Below are 15271 nucleotides of genomic sequence, written 5' to 3' on the forward strand. Positions count from 1 at the left end.
TAGACAACTTATCACCACTGAATTGCTACTTATTACATCGAGATCCTGGTACAACTCGAACAGCATGGCATACCTAATTAAACATCCTAATTACCCTTTGAATGCATACCCCCCCCCCTCAGACGTAACAATATGTTGGGAGATGAAGGTTCAGTTAAGATAAGAAACTGAATTCTCATCTTACAAATGGAAAAGGGTAGTTAGACTTTAGATACAATTCATAATTTATTTTCATCCACAAATAACGATAATCAGATAAAAGTACCAAGTTGCATTGAAGGGGGAAATTAATGAAAGATTCAGGCTGAAACGACTGGGAAAAACAAATAATTTAATGGTTAACACCTGTACACCTGATCACAAGGATGTACAAAGAATAAACCCTTGCAGGTGATGTGAATAATTTCCCACAAGAGGAAAAACAAACAGTTTTGGGATTAAAGATATCCCAAACTTTGAGAAACAAAATAGAATTCCAGTTCATGTTTACACTTTTAATAAATAAAAATGAATTGTGTGTGTGTGTGTGTGTGTGTGTGTGTGTGTGTGTGTGTGTGTGTGTGTGTGTGTGTGTGTGTGTGTGTGTGTGTGTGTGTGTGTGTGTTTTCCACCTCCACTTTGGTAAAGCGTCAGGGTTGACAGAGCAAGTTGTGAAGTTTTCCTGTTCTCAGAGTTGTTCGTTCGTTGTAGTATTCCTTTCCTGGAATGATTATTTTATCCTTCCTGAAGCTCCGACTATCACTGGTGTAATTTAAGTTTTCTTCACTTTCCAAGTCCTTTTGACCTCCATTTTTCAGATCCTGGTATTTGGTCATTTTACTAATTTCTGTATCATTTTGTCCAAAGTCATGAGAACTGAAACGTTGATCAACAATGCCGACTTTTCCTTTTCTTGTTTGAGCACTATGTCCAGACACAATGCTTTGTTTGCAATGTCCACACTTAATGGGATAATCTTGTCATACATGAGCCTTATATGTTCATTTTCGAGGATCGGATGTGGTTTGTGTTTACATGATTGTTTTGGGGCTGGGATATTGAAATTTTTATCGATGTGAAAGCGGATTACTCCACAGACGCTGATGTGTCTTTCTGTGTCCAACTGTTCTGACATGGTGAAAGGAGGTGACTGGTACTTTTTGTTTCTCCCCCCAAAAACATGCATTTGTCCGATTGGCTCAATCCCACCATTTTCTTGAAGGCATTAGTGTGGTGTCGTTGGTTTTGAGCATTGATAATGACTCATTCTCCATCCCAACGAATTTGATCTCTTCTTCGTCATTACAATGATCCTTCCTGGAAGATCCTTGTTCTGTCAAACTCCTTTTTTTTCATAATATTCCTGCTCTTTTGTCATTCTCCCATTTGTCACACTATATCTGCTGATATTTACTTCTATAATTTCCCTTTTTTGCAATCATTGGGGCTGTGTTTGTTTCTGTTTCATTTTCCTGTGTCATATCTGTAATTTACACCTGTTCTCCTTCACCAATAGTGTACATTTTGCAGTGGAGGATGATTTCCTTCTCGTTTAAGCTCCAGCTTTGTTCATTTAATCTTCTACGATTCGTCTGGTGCCGAGTAGCTGATGGTTGTGGAACAGGCGACACCTTTTTAGCTTTGGTGTAGTGTGCTGTGTGAGTTCGTTTGTGGTTATTCAAGTGTGATAACCGATGAAACACTGCAGAACACAGAACACTCGTACGGTTTCTCCCCAGTGTGAACTCGTTTATGTTCATTCAAGTTTGATGACTGACGAAACACTTTAGAACACAGAGAACATTTGTAAGGTTTCTCCCCAGTGTGAACTCGTTTATGTTCATTCAAGGTTGATGACTGACGAAACACTTTAGAACACACAGAACATTTGTACGGTTTCTTCCCAGTGTGAACTCGTTGATGTTCATTCAAGTTTGATGACTGACGAAACAATTTAGAACACACAGAACACTTGTACGGTTTCTCCCCAGTGTGAACTCGTTTATGTTCATTTAAGTTTGATGACTGACGAAACACTTTAGAACACACAGAACACTTGTACGGTTTCTCCCCAGTGTGAACTCGTTTATGTTCATTCAAGTTTGATGACTGACAAAACAATTTAGAACACACAGAACACTTGTACGGTTTCTCCCCAGTGTGAACTCGTTTATGTTTATTCAAGTTCGAAAACTGACGAAACAATTTAGAACATACAAAACACTCGTACGGTTTCTCCCCAGTGTGAACTCGTTTATGTTCATTCAAGTTCGAAAACTGACGAAACAATTTAGAACATACAGAACACTCGTACGGTTTCTCCCCAGTGTGAACTCGTTTATGTTTATTCAAGGTTGAAAACTGACGAAACAATTTAGAACATACAGAACACTTGTACGGTTTCTCCCCAGTGTGAACTCGTTTATGTTCATTCAAGGTTGATGACTGACAAAACAATTTAGAACACACAGAACACTCGTACGGTTTCTCCCCAGTGTAAACTCCTTTGTGGTTATTCGCCCATTGTTTCGGTTTCTTCCCAGTGTAAACTCGTTTGTGGTTGTTCTCCCCTTGGTTCGGTTTCTCCCCAGTGTAAATTCCTTTGTGGTTATTCGCCCATTGTTTCGGTTTCTCCCCAGTATAAACTCGTTTGTGGTTGTTCTCCCATTGGTTCGGTTTCTCCCCAGTGTAAACACGTTTGTGGTTGTTTTTCCCTTGGTTTGGTTTCTCCCCAGTGTGAACTCCTTTGTGGTTATTCTCCCCTTGGTTTGGTTTCTCTCCAGTGTGAACTCCTTTGTGGTTATTCTCCCCTTGGTTTGGTTTCTCCCGAGTGTAAAATCCTTTGTGGTTATTCTCCCCTTGGTTTGGTTTCTCTCCAGTGTGAACTCCTTTGTGGTTATTCTCCCCTTGGTTTGGTTTCTCTCCAGTGTAAAATCCTTTGTGGTTGTTCTCCCCTTGGTAGGGTTTCTCCCCAGTGTAAAATCCTTTGTGGTTATTCTCCCCTTGGTTTGGTTTCTCCCCAGTGTAAACTCGTTTGTGGTTGTTCTCCCCTTGGAAGGGTTTCTCCCCAGTGTGGTTGGGTTTCTCCCCAGTGTGAAATCTTCGATGTTGATGTCGATTCGATGTCTGAGGACATGTCTTGGGACACACAGAGCGATTGTGGGGTTTCTCCCCCAGAAGTATTCTTTGTTGTCGAGATAAATTTGATTCACAATCAAACTCCTTGTGACACACAGAACACGGGTATAGTTGCTCATTTCTTTGGATCCGCTTGGGTACCTTTAAATACCTTGTGTGGATGTCGTGGGACAGGCTGTTTAATTTATCAGAGTCCTCACAAGAAGACATTTGCTGATTTAAACAATCTTCTGTGTTGAAGAACTGGGTCGAGTTGGGAAAATAAATTATTTTCATTCCTTTCTCTGCAAAGACAAAGAACCATCAGAACTAATGAGGTCATGATGTGTTTAGCACAAGGTATTATGGGATACAATCAGGGTCAGATAAATTATATATGGGGGGACGTTAGACTTTCTTTTTTGAAGGAACGAGAAATCATTGTTGATATTTTTCCACGTTTGGTGATGCCCAATGATCAGCGAGATGATCTGAGATCATAGTTACAAAAAAAAAACAAGAAAAAGAGCAATCAGATATTGCATACCCTCACCAGGACCTGTGTTGTGTAGTTTTGTGTTGTATATTTTGTGTGGAGTTTGTGGACTGGTTTATTACATAATTAATGAGACATAATTAAAACTGCCACTTTATAACTGCTGGCAGTGATGACTGGGTACCAAGACATCCCGCTTTGAGGCAACCCCACATTGATCGGACACCTGAACCTGACACATGACGTTTTATATTATAATTCAATTGAATTTAGAATCGAATTCATATCAATGATATTCAAATCAAATGGAAGACCAAACAGGAACAGACAGTCCTGCATTGGAGTAATCAGAAGGAACTCGAACAAGCAAAAAGAAAAGATGAAGTCACCAGGAGGAACCTGGATGGGATTCACATTTCAGCTGCTGCTCCTGTACCCTCAAACCCATCCTTATTAAACAAAAAATAAAAATAAAATTATATATTTTTTAAAAACCAGATCAAAAAATAAACAAATTATGATGCCAGACCACGTGTCCGATCAAGTTGAAATTAATATCATAAATTCCTCATCACTACCAGCACACAGTTGTGAAGTTTCACATCGATTGATTAAGCGTTTTAAGAGAAAACATTATTTAATATTTTTCTTACCTCCAATATGGCTGGCAAACCATGTGACATCAATTATTCCTGAACAACGTTGTAAGCACATGCCTTGGGGAACATTTATGTGGTTTCCCTTCAATCTGTCTCGCTGTTCTGGAGAAGATTTTCATATGTTTTCGGGTGAATCCAATATGGCTGCCAAACCATGTGACCAATGATGACATATTGTTGTCGGCCGGGGCTCGGCGGCGATAAACGACCACGAGGTGGAGCAGTGGAGTCGTCTCCCACCGAACTGTCGGAATTTCGGTTGTGACTCGGATAAGTCCGAAGGTCACCGGGCTCTTCACGGACCGTGGTCGCCAATACTTCGACGGCGTGGGGTGGGGTTAATTGCCTAATTTCAATATACCTAAGTACCCACGTCGTCCAACTACTGGGGAAAACCACAACCTCGGCCGACTCTGTCCGGACCGAGTCGCAGGTACCGACTCGGATTTGGCGTAACCAAGCAGAGTTACCAGAGCCGCACCGGTCCCAATGAACAATCCACTGCACGAACGGTCCGCCATGCGAGCCAACGTGCGCCGCTCTTACGAAACTCGCCCCACGAGGTCCCCAGTGACGTCACCCGCGCACCGAACCTGCGTGGTTTCCCATGCATCGAGCGCATCGTCCCGGGAACCCGCTCCGCGCGTTCCGCGAACAGAACACGCGGCATGCAGCATGTGGTGCCCCGCACACATGCCCACATGGGAACCTGAGTGTTCCAAATTCATCCAACTTTCCTTTTAACCGTGCACGTGCCGGTTTTGTACCACGCACGAAACTTTCCGGCGCCGGCTTACGATCGTGGAAACCTGCGCGCTTGGGCCGTTCGCAAAACACGGAACGGATCTCGCACGCAGCGTCCGGCGGAGCCGGCGCGGTCACCCAAACAACTTCGTGTGGCTTACCAGGCTCGCCATTCAAGTCTCCCATCTGGATCGGTCCGAGTACCAATTCCATGCAGGCACTCACGCACGCCATGTTACTCACACCACTCGCACACCTTGACACGCACTTCAGGACAATAACATCGGGGATTCGTGTTACTACAAGAAATCCTGGGGTTTCCATACCCCCCCCCCCCCCAAACTCTGCGTGCACTCATTCGCACCATGCACCCGGTCTACCTCGCACGGCTCGACCGGACTTACCTGGTCGTGATCTGCTTCGAGGGAGCATACCATCTCCCTCTGGTCCTGAGGGAGGTTACTCTGATGCTCGCCCTGGGTCTCAACACATTCCACCAGCTCAACCCCATTGTCCCTCACTTACTCTATGTGTGTGTGCTCTTTAATTTCCCCTTTTACTTTATTTAATTGGTGAACTTCGTCCACCTCGTTTGCAATGCCCAATTCCTGGCTCTTCGTCTCTACCTGCCCGAGCTTACAGGTGTCTCCCCCAATTATTCCAGAGTCACTCGTCATCCCGACTTCACCCGTCTCCTTCGCGGACCGAACACATTCTGCACTCCCTCTCGGTTCGGTCACCTCTTCACGTACTGTCCTGGTCGTATTTGTAAAATTCAGGATCAAGTTTTCCGTATCACCTCTCATTGCCCGCATATCCTCTCTCCATGCTTGCATGTTCGCATCCATTCGTTGCGCAACTTGCACATTTGCGTCCATCTTTTGCATCAATTGCTCCGTTCCCTCCATGATCTGGTCGAAGTCAGATGGTCCCGACGAGGCTGATTTGCCATGATGGTGTGCGGAACCGGCAGGAATCAGGGAGGCGGTGTCATACGCCGCCCCTCCCGCGCCCATTGCAACCTCTGGGTTTGGCTGCTGGGAAATGTCTTTCTGCATAGGGGTGTCGTCCTGGACCATGGATTCCCTTCAACTTACTATAATCTCTACACCCACCTGCCCCAGCTCATTTTGGCCTGCCAATGTGCGTCTGAGAACAAATTTGACGCTCTCATTTGGAGAGAACGGGGGGGGTTTTGCTCCGTACACCACTGATCCGAATCCCGTTAATTTCTCTGTGGAGGCGGAGGGCCGAATCGCACTCCTGAACACCAACTTGTTGTGGGCTGGGGCTCGGCGGCGATAAATGACCACAAGGTGGAGCAGTGGAGTCGTCTCCGACCGAACACCCGGAATTTTGGTCGTGACTCTCGGATAAGTCTGAAGGTCACGGGTCCCTTCGCGGTCGCCAATACTTCGATGGCGTGGGGTAGGGTTAATTGCCTAATTTCAATACACCTAAGTACCCACGTCATCCAACTACCGTGGAAAACCACACCCTCGGCCGACTCTGTCCGAACCGAGTCGCAAGTACCGACTCGGATCCGGCATAACCGAGCGGAGTTCCCAGAGCCGCGCCGGCCCAAATGAACAATCCACGGCATGAAGGGCCCGACCAATTCTCAACACGCACCACACTAGGCCAATGGAGGAAAGCACAGAAAACTTGCTGGTGCATTTAATACGGGTATTTATTTATAACTAGCCGAAACCCCGTCACAGACGGATTCCGTTCATTCAACCACCCTCACCAGCTCACCCACACTCGAGGGACATGGACTGGACCAAGACCAAGCCAAGCCCACTCATTCCCCGCCCCGCCCCCGTCTCTTTACTCCCCGCCCCCGTCTCTTGATTCCCTACCCCACTTTCCCACAGGCCCCCACCCCCCTGCCCACCTCCTCACAATCAACCCCACCTAATTCACCCCAGCCTCCACCCACTCATCCCGCGCCCCATTTCCCCCGTCTCCCGCTTTCAATTTGCTTACCCCCGCCCAAAAATTGCTTACCTTGCCCCCCGCCTCTTCACTCTCTGCCCCCGTCTCTTCACCCCCCCCCACCTCTTCACTCCTCGCCCCCGTCTCAACGAAAAGTGTTTATTCTGCTTCAGAGTTCAAAGTTGACTATTGCCACGATGTGCGATGCACTCTTACAGATATGAAGTTTCTTTCAGTCCAGATCACAGGACCGAGAAAAACATGACGCGACCGCAAGGAGGAGCACAAAATTGGTCCTTCAGTCTTAATATGTCGAAGATACAATGTTTCTTGTAACATTTTTTGTGTCAAATTCACATTCTGAGGTCGTCAGCATGTGCAGAAGAGGGTTTTACATTGCGCTATTTTCGAGGAGTGGAATTACACCTCTCAGCGGTGACGGTCTGTCGACGGCAGACGTAATGACGTCACCGAATGACCGATGATGTCAGGACGTCCTGATGCCTCTCAGCGGTGACGTCACACGTCGCCATGTAAACGAATGTAAAAGGAAAAGTGTTTATTCTGCTTCAGAGTTGAAGGTGCGATGTGCGATGCACTCTCACAGATATGAAGTTTCTTTCAGTCCAGGTCACAGTACCGAGAAAAACGTGACGCGACCGCTCGGAGGAGCACAAAATTGGTCCTTCAGTATTAATATATAGATGGGGAAGGGGAGCACACAGAGCAGAGTTATCATGAATAAAAGGCAGGCAATGTACAAGCAAAGGAAAGCACTTACACAATTCTACTTATCAGACTGGCGCCACACACACACACACACAAAATAAATGGACCTCGTGGGTCTATTTTCGGTGAAGCCGTGCACCTCCCCGCCTCACGCGGTTTCACCGGACCCGCACTTGTGGAGCTCGGAGTCCGTGGACGGGAACGGGGATCCCAGCTCGAGTGCTCCTATGCAAAACACCATGGTGGGACTCGAACCCACGACCTACACCAAGCCGCACTTGCCACCAAGACCACAGACCGCAATCGCCACGATCCTGCAGAACGCATCCTTGTCTCCAAACACTCGTCCAGACAACCACTCGACTCTTCTGAGGTGGGAGGGGTCTCTTCTCTTCCCATTCGCCTCCTGATTGGACTCGTGGTCACCTCACGATTGGCTGGGGCGTGCATGTCATGCTCGCCCTTCGCTCATTGGCTGGAGGAAGCGGTCCATGCCCTTTCTTGGGACAGAGCCTCGATCTGAGGCGTTGGAGGCTCCGCCCACGCCGTCAGCGGAAAACACGTGGGCAATGGCGACCGGTCGAGTGCGGGACGGTGGCGTTGTTGCAGTGGATGTAGTAGTAGTTGTTGTTGATGAGGAAAAAACCAAGCTAAAAAAATAACTCGGAGCGCACACACGAAATTCCCATGAGACAGAAGGAAGGATTCTAACTATTAACACATACTTATCGAAATAACTGATCTCCGGGGACTCTGGCTGCTTGTGTGGACAAGGTTTCCAAATCCATAACAATATGTGTGAGCGTTTTGTTCCTCATGGACAGGAGGTCATATGTGTAACGTTTCACCTCGTTCTGTTCAGCCATTTCAGAGATTTTTAAAGGTTAACATTCGTTATGGACAAAAAAATTGTGGACAATTTTAGCACAAGATAACTCTCAAAAATTTTCATACTTCTGCATATGCAAATTTGTATCTGCATATGGATTGTAGCGTTCTGCATATGCAATTTTGATGTCATAACGAAGGCATCAATGACGTCACAAAAAATATCTCACTCATTCCCCATGAAGAGCACTTGTTACGTGCCAAGGTTTGAATTTTTTCCTTGGTGCGGTTTCAGAAATAGAGGTCCAAAATGTTTCCGTTTTTCGAACATGGCTGGCGCACCACATGACCAATGACATCAGAATTGAAACATTTTACATGAGTATTGTCAGGTCAGGCCAGATTAGATCTGTGACTTGCCACAGGTATCATGCAAACTTGTGGAAACCTGTTTCATGGTCTGGTTGGCGGCGAAGAAGTCGTCTCCCCCACCGGGTTTCCTGGTGAGGAGGGTGCATGATACGGACACCCAGGATTAAAAACAAAACCTATCAAAGGGTGGAGGAGCTACCTGTGAGTCAAAAGTCATCCACATCTCGTGCCCAACTGTGTCTGCGGACGTCTTCCTGCAGTTGGGTCACTTGTTATGAGGAGGTTGGTGGCAGGATTTGCACTCCGACCACCGTAAATCCCTTCATTCCGCAAAACACAAGAAACACGCAAAGATTGCGGTCATGTGCGTCGGGGTGGACCTGAGGTGTGGTCCACCAGATGGCGGTCTCCTTGGGTTAACCTGAGGCGGTCCCATCGGGTGGTTGTCTGGAATGTCCTCTCCATAAGAGAGGATGATCACCTGTCTGTTATGAACATCGGTATTGCAGCAATCTCTGAGGTTCGGAGACCGGATAGTCGTGAGATCATGGTGGGTGGTTACATCCACGATTGGTGTGGTCGTTCTGATGGTTACCATTCCCAAGGAGTTGCTGTAGCTGTGTCCAATAAGCTGACTCCAGTGAAAATTGAGGTAACACCGGTCAACAAGCGTATTATGAGATTCAGGATTCGTCACTCCTTGGGTGTCATTTCCCTGGTCTCTGTATCTGCTCCGACTGAGGCGAGTGATCTCACCGTGAAGGACGCATTCTGTGCCACGCTCGAGTAGATGGTTGATCAGTGCCCCAGATGAGATACACTTCTTGTTTTTGGGGATTGCTCTTCGGGTCATCACCGAACACAGACGAGAGTTTCGGCAGGGGATGCTTGCAGCCTTTGTTTATCTCTGTAAAGCGTTTGATTCAGTGAATCGGGATTCGCCCTGGAGGATCCTTGGTCTTCGTGGGGTGCCACCAAAACTGATCAATCTGATGTCTGAACGATACTGGTACTGAGAGTGCTTTGAGATGTGGTGGTACCATCTCCAACTAATTTTCAGTTGTTACTGGAGTTCATCAGGGGTGTGTTCTGGCCGCCACACTTTTCAGTGCTTGTAGGACTGGATTCTGTGGAGGGTATCAGAGAGATTAAGCAGCGGTGCATCGTTTGGGAATGTCAAGATCTCTGACCTTGATTTCGCAGATGATGCAGTCATCTTTGCAGAGACTCTGGATATCCTTTTGATAACCCTCGAGATGCTGAACGAGGAGTCGGAGCCACTGGGATTATGGGTTTCCTGGGTCAAAACTAAGATCCAGTCTCTCAATGACATCTTGGATGCTGCTGTCCTGTCTCTACCTGTTTGTGGTGAGGATGTTGAGGTCACGGAGAGATTCACTTACCTTGGCAGTGATATTCATGTCTTTGCTGGCTGAGAGCCAGAGGTCACTAGACGTCTGAGTTGGGCCTGCGGATCATGGATTCACTCGATCATGGGTTGTGGCACTGTTGGTACCTGTGCAGGACACAAATCCGAGTCTTCAGGTCCTTGATGCTTCAGGTCTTTCCCTACAGATGTGAGACTTGCACTCTGACCAGGGATCCTTGGCTATCGCTGGTCTGACTTTGTGTCCAACGAGCGGTTGCTGAGAGAGACTCAAATGAGAGTTGTTACCTGCATCGTCCGTGTGCGTCAGCTGCGGCTGTATGGACATGTGGCTCATTTTCCTGATGCTGATCCTGCTCACCAGATTCTCTCAGCGAGGGAGTCTTGTAAGTGGAGGACGCCAATGGGCCGACCATGTGCCTCGTGGTTGCAGCAGGTTGATCAGCATCTCAAGGAGATGGGGATGGGCCAGGCGTCTGCCTGGGGGATGGCCAGACGGAGGACCCTGGGGGTACCGGCGGAAAGTGGACGCAGCGACGCACTGCTCCAGCGCATGCTCCCCTACCTCACCTGACCTGAAAAGAGGATTCAAAAGACCCAGAAGACCCCTTTGAGCATTCAGACCATGAAGACGTCTTTTTCGGTTAAAATCGTTTTCACACTTTCGATTCCTTCATCCTTCAGACCTTTTAACCCCTCGATCATTTCGACCCTGACAACGCTTAAATCCCTTTGGGCCCCTTAGACCTCAACACCATTCAGACCCCTAACACAACTCAGACAGATTAGACCCTTGACCATTTCGAGCTGAAGACCGTTTGCACCTCCATATAATCTGTCTCTGTCTCCGTGGCTTTGTTCCTTTTGCTCGGCCACATCTTTTCAGTTATAAACTTCAAACTTGTGGTGCAAATACAACGTTGTGTTGGGGTTAACATAGGCTCTGTGGACGCGGCCTCACGTGGGGGTGTGCGGGAGCAGTGCAAGTTATGGATGTAAATTTGTATTTACATCTGAGAATTTTTTTTAATCTGAGAACATCTGAGAATTTTAAATTTTAATTTTAATTTAATTAAATTTTTAAATTTACTTTTTTTAATTTTTTTAATTTAATTTAATTCTTCCACATCCGGATCTGAGAATTTTTTTCAGTGGCTCTTCACCATTGAGAGATCGGGCCAAAAACGATACAGACAGCACAAAATCTCAAAAGGTTACAGATGGATTCTGCAGAAACTTTGTGGACAAGTTGCGTCTGTGACAAGGACAAAATGATGACATTTTGGTGAAGATCCGAATCTGGATCCGGATTCGAGAATTTTTCAAGTGATTCTTCACCATTGAGAGATTGGTTGAAAAACGATGTACACAGCATAATATCGAAAAAAATTAGAGATGGATTCCGCAGAAACTTTGTGGACCGGTTGAGGGTGTGAAAAGGACGAAATGATTTAATTTTGGTGAAGATGCGAATCCGGATCCGGATTCGAGAATCTTTGAAGTGATTCTTCACTTTTGATAGATGGGGCCTAAAACTATGTATGGCATGTTATCTGTAAAAATTGTGGACGACTTGTGACAAAACGAGGTGCAAAGGTTGGTTAGGTGAGAAGAACAAGCCGATTTGGTTTTGGTTAAGGTCGGGATTCAGATTCGACCGATCAGTGGCATGTAGAATGTGAACTAATCAGCCTGGCTGAGGGTGTGTTCTCCACCGAGTGCCATTCCGTTTCGCCAAGTTTCACTCGATGAGTGATTTTTCATTCGTTTGTTTGTGTGTAGGGAATCACAAAAAGTTGTAGACGGATTTGGATGAAATTTGGTGGACAGGTTGGGTGTGCGACAAGGACGGATTGATTAGATTTTGATGAAGAACCGGATACGGAACCGGATATGAAAATTTTAAGGGATTCTTCAACATTGAGAGTGAGGATCAGAAACGACATTTTCAGGAGCACGATATCTCAATAAGTTGTGGAGGATGAGTTATGACAAAACAAGAGAGATGAGCTGGTTCGGTGACAAGGCAACGAGATTTTGAATCAGATCCAGAACGAGATCAGGCCGATTAGTTTAATACGAAACGTAAACATTTCAGCCTGGTTGAGGTCTGTGCTCCCCTGAGTGCTCTTCGAGTTGTGTGTGTTTTCCACGTTCGTCTTGTTTGTAAATACTGGCTCTACCTCTGATCGGCCCGCTCTGCCGGCTGATGCGCACAGATGTACGCACCACCAACACCTTTGAGGTCACGTCTGTCCTGCACGAATTTTTCGCCGAACCCCCAAGTTGAGCCCCCCATCCTGTCTTCATATCAGCCATAAGCTGTGTCAGCATGGCCATGATGCCGTGCTGTACCGGGGATGCCCACCTGATGTCCTGTGGCATCGACGCCATTGGGGGCTGGGCTAATGGTAAGGGGTCAAAAAGGCGACCAATCCGTGGTTTTGGTGGTGAATGATCGGAAGGAAACATCATCAGGTTTGAACTTTCTTTCCCATGAAAAATGCAAACAAACTATAAACTGTCATTCTGGTGATTCACAGGCCAGGTGTTCATTGAATCAACGAGCGTACCTTCACCTGTATGTAGAGGTAAGTCGCTTGTCTCATCTGCCAGTAATTGCTTGGGCAGGTCGAAGATCCCAATGGAGTCCACAAAAGGAGTAGGCCATGGTGTGCCTGTGCAGGGGTCGAACACAGAGAGTAAATGTTCATCTGATTTGGTGTAAAGGAGAGTAAAGAGGAATCGAATGATGACGTCATGAGGTATAACATGGTATCCCAGATGTCCAAGTGGGAGGATAACATGGATGGGATTCACAATGGGATTTACAATTAATTACCAAACTTGATGGGGATTTGTACCTTGGGGGGAATAACAAGGACCGGGTATACTGTTGTTACATTCACTCTGTGGACATATTATTATTATTATTATTATTATTATTATTATTATTATCTATCTATAATTCCAGCAATGTGTTTGTGTGTGTGTGTGTGTGTGTGTGTGTGTGTGTGTGTGTGTGTGTGTGTGTGTGTGTGTGTGTGTGTGTGTGTGTGTGTTTGTCTGCGACCGCCGTTTCTCGACGACCGCCGGTCCGATCAGGTTGAAACTTGCCAGGAATGTTGCCGGGTACCCGCGCATGTGCCTTTTCGAGGATTGATATTAATCGGATGAGCGGTTCCCAGGTTACGGCCATTTATCTGTCGACCAATGACAAGACACGGTGCTATGACATCACGAATGACGTCACAATTAATGTTTTTTTTCACGATTGACGGTCCGATCTGATTGAAACTTGCCAGTAATATTGCTGGGGACCCGCGGATGTGCCTTTTCAAGGTTTGATATTAATCGGACGAGCGGTTCCGAAGTTACGGCCATGTTTCTGTCAACCAATGACAAGACACGGTGCGATGACATCACGAATGACGTCACAATTAATGTTTATTTATAAGTAAGATTTTATTTTTTGCACGATTGACGTCACAATTCTTCTTCTTCTTCGGTTGGTATGACATCACAATTGACGCTGTGGACCTGAGTATGTGCGTTTTCAAGGTTTGATATCATTATTCATCCGTTTCAGCTGTTTCCCAAGTGTTTCCCAAGGTTTGAAAGCTGTTTTTTCCCAAGGTTTAAATGAATTGTTCAAATTATTAATTAATCTCAAGATTTGAATTTTTCCAAGGGAAACAGCTATTTCCCAAGGGTTTGAAAGTTGGTTTTTCCCAAGGTTTGAATTAATTGTTGTGCTTGGTAGACATTTGTGAATGCATTTACAGAGAGAGGGGCGAGAGAGGAGGCGACAGAGGGGCGAGAGAGGAGGCGAGAGAGAGGGTTGCGTCACAATTCAAGAGAGGGGGCGAGAAAGAGTGGGCGTCACAATTCAAGAGAGGGGAGAGAGGAGGGGCAAGAGAGGAGGGGGTGAGAGTGGGGGCGAGAGAGGAGGGGGAGAGAGGAGGGGGAGAGAGGAGGGGCGAGACTAGGGTGGAGAGAGGGGGAGCGAGAGAGAGGAGGAGCGTCACAATTCTTCTTCTTCTTCGTTTGATATGACGTCACAATTGACGCTGGGGACCTGAGTATGTTTCCCAGGTGTTTCCCAAGTTATGGCCATTTATGATATGGTTGGTCCGATGTAATTGAAAAAATGCCCCAATCCAGTCGTCGTTTACGAGAGCGAAGGAACGAAGCTGCACATACTGGCACGCACCTACGGGCACGCATCTTCGGGCCCGCACTAGTTATTATTAATTCTACAAAATAAAACTATAACATGAGGAATGAGTTTGTGATTCAAACCTTCACATCGAGGGAACGAATCATCGATAAACTCGGACTCGATCTTCCCTTTAATAACAGAATGTGAAACATCAACACTCGGAGTGACGTCACGTACCGGGTCCGGACTCCTTATCCTCGGGTGAACCGACCATGGACCCGCGGGATGAGGGAGAACCTCCCGGACCGAGCGCGTTTCCTCCATCGGAGCCGCTCGTGAATCCCGGGTCGTTCTCTTTGTGATCTTCACCGGAGAGTTCTCGGGTCATCGTGCACCGTCTGGTACTGTAAGTACGGTGTGGTAAAGGAAGGTACCATGTGGTACACGAGCCGAGGGCACGAGGTGTGTGGGAGAAGGGAACCACGTGATCACGAAGCTTGTCGAGTCACCGTTTCTCGATGGTAGATTCGCCACCAGTCAATCACGTGACAAACCAAAACAGAAGAGGAAACACAAATAAAGTTCCGGGGGTGTTCGATCAGTCGATACTATATTCGTGCTTGGTGTTGGCTTGGTGGTGAGAGGAGTGGGCTTGGGAGTTTTTCTTTTTTTGTGCGTTGGATGTTTGAAATCTTTAATAATTACAAAACATCTTTCGGTTCTGAGACTGCTTGAAACTCCGTTGTCATGGGATACGAGCCGGGGTATACCACGTTTCCTGTTGCTGTTCTCATCCCGTTGGTATTTTGAAAAAAAATCTAATTTTTTTTTTCTTTATGTCGCGCCTCCCGGAGGGAGGG

General features: G+C 46.5%; 1 protein-coding gene across 1 annotated transcript; it reads right to left on the reverse strand.

Moving 5' to 3' along the window:
- Positions 1 to 317: 317 nt before the first annotated feature.
- On the reverse strand, positions 318 to 14929 carry LOC147006674 (uncharacterized). Its single transcript, XM_085868146.1, is given in 4 exon segments — positions 318 to 1692; positions 1694 to 3401; positions 12823 to 12927; positions 14649 to 14929. Coding segments are annotated over 4 exon segments (2187 nt in total). The 5' UTR covers positions 14800 to 14929; the 3' UTR covers positions 318 to 1469.
- Between the last annotated feature and the right edge of the window lie 342 nt (positions 14930 to 15271).

The sequence above is a fragment of the Eptatretus burgeri genome, unplaced genomic scaffold (genome assembly GCF_056783735.1).
Source record: "Eptatretus burgeri isolate ZD-2024b unplaced genomic scaffold, Ebu_testis_v1 Ebu_testis_scaffold_3156, whole genome shotgun sequence".
NCBI classification, from domain to species: Eukaryota; Metazoa; Chordata; class Myxini; order Myxiniformes; family Myxinidae; genus Eptatretus; species Eptatretus burgeri.